Source organism: Micropterus dolomieu, linkage group LG05, assembly GCF_021292245.1.
Source record: "Micropterus dolomieu isolate WLL.071019.BEF.003 ecotype Adirondacks linkage group LG05, ASM2129224v1, whole genome shotgun sequence".
Classification (NCBI taxonomy): Eukaryota; Metazoa; Chordata; class Actinopteri; order Centrarchiformes; family Centrarchidae; genus Micropterus; species Micropterus dolomieu.
The window spans coordinates 28,442,386-28,450,004 of NC_060154.1; the positions used below are offsets into that span (position 1 = coordinate 28,442,386).

At 39.3% G+C, this 7,619-nt stretch overlaps 1 protein-coding gene across 5 annotated transcripts in view; it reads right to left on the minus strand.

Moving 5' to 3' along the window:
- Positions 1 to 3,206: 3,206 nt before the first annotated feature.
- The window catches only part of znf644b (zinc finger protein 644b), a 36,850-nt gene continuing 32,437 nt past the window's right edge, over positions 3,207 to 7,619 (minus strand). For 2 of the 5 annotated variants that reach the window (XM_046050724.1, XM_046050723.1), the window contains one exon: positions 5,474 to 7,400. In XM_046050724.1, the coding sequence (XP_045906680.1) occupies positions 7,223 to 7,400 (178 nt within the window). In that variant the 3' untranslated portion in view covers positions 5,474 to 7,222. Of the gene's footprint in view, positions 3,281 to 3,742; positions 3,857 to 4,248; positions 4,304 to 5,473; positions 7,401 to 7,619 lie in introns of those variants that run through there. The other 3 variants (XM_046050726.1, XM_046050725.1, XM_046050727.1) reach the window with 3 other exon arrangements.

A 7,619-nucleotide genomic window follows, 5' to 3' on the forward strand; every position in this document is an offset into this window, starting at 1 on the left:
TTTTTTTTCTATGCCTGCATACACCCGCGGTTGTAATTAAATTTCTCCCTCAAAAGCGACAAAGGCAAAGAAGGTTTTTTTTTTTTTTTTTTTTTTTTGTTCTGGGATCTGTTTGATTACTGATGTGATGTTGAGACTATCTATGCAACTCCTGCAGACTTGTGCGTCCTGAGAGCTAGGCGGTGATGTGAGCTTTCAGTAGCCACAGCAGGTTAATAAAAATGGAGAGGAATCACCTGCAAAAAGGAGCATTGAAGGAGGTCTGGAAGTCCGCTTGCTGCAGCAGAGCTCGGAGTAGACTGTCCTTCACCCCGCTAAAGAGGGGAAATCCATCCAAGCTGCGGAGGCTCTGTGAAGTGAGAGAACATTCCAGGAATATTGTCTAAAAAAATATTACAATTAGCCTAACTGACGAGGAATGGCTCACACAGCTTGGAAAAAAAACGAGAAAAAAAACTAACAAATATAACATTTTACAGTGGTAATAGCTACTTAAAATCTTAATTTCCTGCTATTATTTTATTTATTTGTTTCATTTATTTCATTATTATTGTTTGTTATCAATTTCAGTGTAACCACTTGGTGAAACCCATGATGCGTTTCTCCTTCTGGCTCTCAGAACGAAATGAGCAGCGCCCCCTACCGTCCGACAGTGAAACAGCACAGTGGCAACAGCACATGCAGCACATGGGCCCTGTGGTTACTGGACAGTTTTCAATCCCATAGAGCCGTTTCACACCCCTCTAAGTGATTACTGGATACAATCACAACCGCAAATAACCGCTTTATGTGTGAATGATCGCGGGATTAAAAACACACCCACAATATTTTTTTTTTAAATGATGGGATGTGGTGCAAAGATGGACAGAATATGACTGATTCGGTGTGGATGGAAGTCCGCATTAAAGGGGGCAGGGGTTTCAGCAGTTCCTGTGTAATATGATGGATCACTACAGACACTTAGGCCAAAAACAGAGACGTTAAGATCTGGATTCCCCCCCCCCCTCTTCGTCAATTTATTCTTTGGCTATACCCGAAATCCTGCCTGACTCGTCATTTCTGGCTCATATTCTACATTTCTCCCCTCATCCAAATCAAAAGCCCCTGTGCTCGTATACTCGTATACAGCTTGTCAAGCCTCCAGTTTAGTGATGTAAAAAATAAAAAGGAGGTCAGCCTGAGCCCGGCGGGATGCAGGGCAGCTGCTCCCTGACCAGTTTCCCCCTCACACCTACTGCAGCTCCGTTTCTAAAGGCATTTGGCTGGCGAGTAATTAATAGGAAATAATGATGCCGAAGGTGCGGCATCGCTACCGAGGACGTCAAGACTGGGCATATTGTTGGCTGCATTATTAATCTCCTTACTGTAAACACACACTGATGCTGACGAAGACGCTCAGAGTCCGTTTAGCTACAGTGAGCGGTGGACTGAATTAATAGGCAGAGGGAAAATTAAGGGTAACGTTATTTAGAAAGTGTAAATATTGAACGTTTGTTTTTTGTGTGTATATATATATATTGTGCATTTTGGCATAAAATAGGCAGAAATAAAACGCACCCATCAGCTCTGCCATCATATTGTTTTATTTGAATCATCAATCATAACGCACCACGAACACCTTTGCCATTTTTAAAAACACACAGCACCCTTCTTCTCCCAGAAAAAATAAAAAATCCCCTGACTCAGGTAATTACAGCAGATAATGCAGTCGCACCATGACGCAGTTGCCTGCCCAATTAGCTGAAACAATTATTGCAACTTTGAGTTTAATTACGTCTCAATTTGAAGCCTCGCGCTGGTCTATAATTCAGTGATTAAAAGCCTCTCTGCCCCAGTGCCTTTAGGGCAGCGCATGATTAGGACCTGTCAGCTGCTGGAGTGAACGGAGGCAGCCATGCGTGTTGTGCAACATGACCCGCTGTTGTTAAACCATGTCAACATATTAACCTGAATTCCCCAGTCATTATATACTGAATTGCCTACATAAGAAAAATAAATTAGTATGTGTAATTGAAAAATAAAAAGAATAAGATTGTTAACAAGCATGACCTCATATAATGTCCCAAGGCCTGGTTTAGATAATAAAAGCTTGAAAAAAAACATTATGCTGCAGACATGCATGTTGAAATGTATTTGTTTGTTACTGTTATATTTCTATTTCTTTTTATGGTAAAACGTCAAATGTAAAATAAAGATATTGTCAGACAGGAGTTACCAATGTCATAACTATTAAATCATGTTGCTAAAAGTGATCTAAAAAAAATCATGAGTCATGAGATATCATATCATTGCATGTAGAAAAACAAAAATAAGGAGGTTTGACATGAGGAGAAAGACTGTTTTGGGAGGGCCAAAAGGTTCATCTGAAGCACATTTGATCCTTGTCAAAATATATTGATTCATGTTCTTTCAAGAGACAGTTGATGTCTTTCTTAATTTCTGACTGGCCATCTGGACTGACTGATGAGGGCAGACTCTTGTTTTCTTTGTAGGTTAAGAGCTAATATGTCAGCGGCCTAATAAGTCAGTTAATAACTATGAAATAGATAATTACCCATAAAATTGAGATGTGGTAAACACTTCCTGCATGGAAATCTGCTAAAGAATCTGCAAAAGAAAAGGTCAGAGAATAGTGATGGTATATGTATAGTGCAATGCACATGCTGCATATAGCATGCTGTAGGTGGGGTTTGCATAAGTTCGCAGGAGTGGCCGAGCAGTGGATGCCAACTGTGCCTAAGGTTTTTATGAATTTCCCTTCAGCCACAATCAGTGCAACAGAGTTTCCTTTGGTGTATCCAGAGGTGAATAATTTATGGGAGGATAAAAGCGTTTGTGGTTGAGAGCTAGACAGTCAGACACTAGAGGGAGGCTGGTTGAGAATCCCCCCCCCCTCCCCCACTCCCCCCGACCCCTCCACCCAGCCCCAACTGAGCTTGCCCCTTGCCGTGTGGTGGCCCTGCACGATACCTCCTTGGACGGCTGCTTGAAGTGCAAATCTGTGTTCCAACTTGTTCCCGGTGCCTGTCAGCATGTTTTCCTCTTGTCAGCAGCGACTGAGTGTGGGCCTGTGTCACCCTTGTACCACCGCTGTAACAGGATCATTGACAGGCCAATGACACTGCCCAACCATATAATGGAAACCTATTGATTTTTCTTCTTTTTTTTCTCTTTTTTTTTTTCTTTTTCACACAGGCAGTCTGTGACACTCCTGAATAACTGGCCAAAGGACAGGTCATGATCAATGGTCCTGATCTCTGGATCACAGCTGCCACAGACACTGAATGGGGAAAAAAACACAAGGCTAGCTGACAAAAAAGTCCTAATGCACGTTCTCAGCAACACGCATCATAAAAACTCAAACGACTACTCAAATGAAATAACTTAAGATTCATTTGTCTAATAAACACGGATCCCAAAAACACAAAGGTTGTCTAATGCTTCCTCCCTTTTTAATTGGCTAAGTCAATGGCAAGTGTTACTTCTGAATAAAATGCAGGTTGTCTCTGTTTTGTGCATACAGGGGTTGGCGTTAGCAGATTTAATGGAGCAATCTCCAGAGAGGAGGCCCCTTTGATACCCATGGCAATGATAAGCCCGCATTGGCTGCCTACCATTGGACCCCCATGGCAGATGGCGAGTGTGGGTCCTGCAACAACACATTTCTTTATGTCAGCCTTGTCCCTCTCTCTCTCTCTTCAGCCAGTGGAATAATGAAAAGCCCAATTCTGGTCATGGCTAACTCAATCTCATTATAATCTCTCCTTTTTTATTCATTCGGCCCCTTGGGATGCTGTCTGCCAGCGATGTGGCTTTCAACCTCCAGAGAGAACATCTTTTGAAACAGCCAGGAGACCTAATGAAGTCACAGAGTGGCACAATTATTTCCCAAAGAAGGAGCATTAAAGTACTTCAAAATTCCCTCCGGAGAAGCATGATGACAATTGGTTTGTACAGCTTTGATCGCTGCTTTAAATACTGCCCAAGATAAACTGCAGGGTTAGCCCCCTTTGCCACTGGTAAGTAGAAAACCCAGAAGTGGCTATCTTGTATGGGGTACATCAAATACTCAGCCTGTAACGCTAAAAACCGGAGTTTAAAATAGCACATAGCCCTAAAATTACTTCCTGTTGGGAATAATGGTGCAAAGTCACACTTAAATCTGTATGTTTCACCCAAAAGAATTGCAACAAATAAAACTGGCCTGTGTACTGTGGATAGGGAATGGTCCATCATCACATAACACACCTTTAAACAACTGAAAGGGTCAGCTCCAGCTGCTGCTAGAAGTTGTGTCTGCACTCTGTAAATGAAAGTAGGAACACAATTTTATTTAAAAAAAACCTTTCACTTAAAGTGATACGTTGCACTTTAAACTCAGTTTTCACCCAAAACATTATATGAAATTTTCCCAAGTTTTTTTCTTCTACAACTTACAGGGCCATCATCACAACTGTTTATAGTGAAGTACGCACAGAGGGTAATAGATTACATGAAAAAACACAAGACAAACTTAAATGATCTTCTATCAGGAATCCATCCTTTTTAATTACGCCAATTTTCTGTTGTCATATCACTGCTGCAGCATACCTCGCACAGCTCATGTTACTCAAATAGTGCCACCAGTACTCACACCATTTTTTTTACTTCATGGTGATAATGATTTTGAAGCTAAGGTTTCTTAAGGCACCGGTCAATCCTACGCAAACAGAAAAACTGGTGTTTCTGCTGCCCAAATCATAAAATATATCACTTCCTGTGCATCAGATTTTCCCCCTGGCAGACCTGACAGTCACAGAAAGTTTGGAGCAACATCGGCAAAGTCATGTCTGTGTTTAAACTCAGGTTGAGTCAGTACTGTTGACTGTAAATGCAAATTTATTGACATAAAAATATGATTAATTATTTTAATACAGATATATCAGAAGTAAACATAAAATAGATAAACACTGTGGTCATGCAGTGGAATTATTGTAGATTTTTCCTCCCTGTGTTTCTGGTTGGTTCTCCATAATTGACATTTCAAAACAGCCTAATGAATAAAAATCTGAAGCTCAGAAATTCTGTCCATTTTCTTATCCTGATCAGCATGACCGTGCCTTAATTATCACTTCACCGTAGTACTTTTTCCACCTGACCATGAATATCCACATACATTTGGCTCTATAAACACCATTCTTTTGCAAATTAAGTCTTTTTGTTCTACCATATCTCAGCCAGCGTGATCAATTAACCATGCGAGTCAAACCTTTTGACCACTCCACAAAAACTGCAGTAAATTACCAACCAGTCAGATGCAGCTCTCAATCCTATACTGTATATCCTCCGTATGGGGCAAAAGTGTAGTGTGAAGGTTACTTTTTCCCCTTCCACTTTTTACATCCTATTGCTAATATAATTTAACACAGCATTGCTGATAAATCTACTAAATTTGGCTGATTAATAATAATTCACTAAATGTATTTAGATTTAGTGACACTCTTATCATGCAAGTTTATTATTAATGTCACTGATTTCTATACAAACATTTACCCACAAAAAGCTGTATTCTGTAATCTGAGCAATACTAAGTCTAAAAACTATCAAGCCTGATAAGATTATTTTATAGAAATGTTTGTCAGTTACTTGTAATAATACAACTGTTAGGAAGTGCTACCTGTCTACAATTTTAAAATGTCAGTGCAACAAGTTGAATATTTCAAGAAAAAAATAGATAAATACATAGATAAAATACCTAAAATGGCATTGGTCATTAAAGCTAAATATTTCTTTGATAGTCATAAAGGTATATTCAGGTGTATAGTCATCAAGGGACAGGTATCACTGAAAGCATTATGTACACATTCATATTCATTCAATGCAGATGCTACAGTATATAGGAAAGTTTTTCTTTCTAATATTTAACTTTAAATAAAAATAATTCAAGTGTGAGACTTTTGGCAACGGGTTCAACAAGACTTGACCACATACTGTAGGTGCTAAGAAGAGGATCAAAGAAGGACAAACTGTAGCTGTGTATGATGTGCACACAGAACAAAAAAAAAAAACAACAAAAAGAAATGTCCTGGGCAAAAGACAAAGTGCTTTCTTCCAGTGATAGACCCTGAAAAAATTTCAATGAAATTCAACCATCACTACAAAATGATATGTCATCTTTGCCCTTTGCATAGCCTGTTTTCTTGTCTGAAAGTATGGAACTTTCTCTGCCACTCTGCAAAATAAGCACCAAGTTGGAATACATTTGGAGTATAGGTTATGGGCATGCAAATGCTCTGTACCAGTGGTCTACATACTGTTCATTATGAACCTTTAAAGAACCAAAAAGCAACCCATCAAAAATAGGCTAGAGAGTCACCAAAATGAGAAAAAAGAATTCTAACAATATGTTGTTCTAACTGGAAAGGTTTCATGTTATAACTAGAGTTTTCTCATTATAAAAAGATGTTGTTGTAACAGTTATAATGAGATGACGGTTGAAGGTTAAGCAGAAGAACAACGGCAGAACAAGCTCTCTAAACATAATGCAACATCTTGAATGTCACATCTTGAATGTCACTTTGATTAGGAGAGATTCTTTCCCTGATACAGGCACAAAGAGGTGAAACCCTTCAAAGCACCCACAAACTAATGACAGCCCCATGTACACTGCTTAACAAGCACAATTTTATTTTATGTTGGCTCTAAAAGAAAGTGAGACATGAACTTAAATGAAATGCTTAGGCTAATGTAGGTGGCTCCTTTTAACTTTTCCTTTTATAATGAGGAAGTTTTCTGTTTATTTTTTTCATTTTATATTGAAAACATTTTTCTCATAATAACAAAATGCTTTGTCATAATAACAAGGCACTTTTTTATCATGAGAAACATAGGAGAACAATGTTATTCTTACTCTCAGACCAACGTGTACTGAAGAAATATGTTATCCTGTTCCTTGCTCATACTGCCACTGTGGTTTTGCCACCGTTATGTCTAACTTATATAGCATTCAATAAAGATACACCCTATAAGTTGTATTATCTAAGTTGATAAGGCAAAGCATACCATTAAAATGTCCTACAATACAGTTTTTGCTCATATATACAGTATTATTAATGTAAACTATTAAGTAGTCTGGATAACCTATTATACATATTTGTATAAAGAGCTGCAGGACTAATCTAAAATAATGTATTGATTATAGTGTGCAAATTCACGCAACTGGAAGTTCTAGACAGGCCAAACTCTACTCAAGGTCTGGGTGCTCACAAGACATGTTCATTTGTATTTTGTGATGAAGACCCAAAACCTCTACCATCCCTGTCCCTGAGTGGGGCACGCTGGTGTGCAGAAGGTGCCTCTGTAAATGCTTGATCCAATCCTCCTGGACAGACAGGGGACCCTGGAAGACTAAGTCACAGAATCTGCAGAAATAGAAGCAAAAGTAAGTCACTGTTTCTCGAGTTAAAGCACAACCACCTTCTTCTGCTGTGAAATGTAAGCCGTGCTTTATTGTATATTTTGTTTTATTCTACTGATTGTAAACACATTTCTTTAGCACCCAATTAGATATTTCATATGTGCATGGATTGGGGAGGGGGGGGGGGGGGGGGGGGGGGGGGGGGGGGGGGGGCCACATAAAA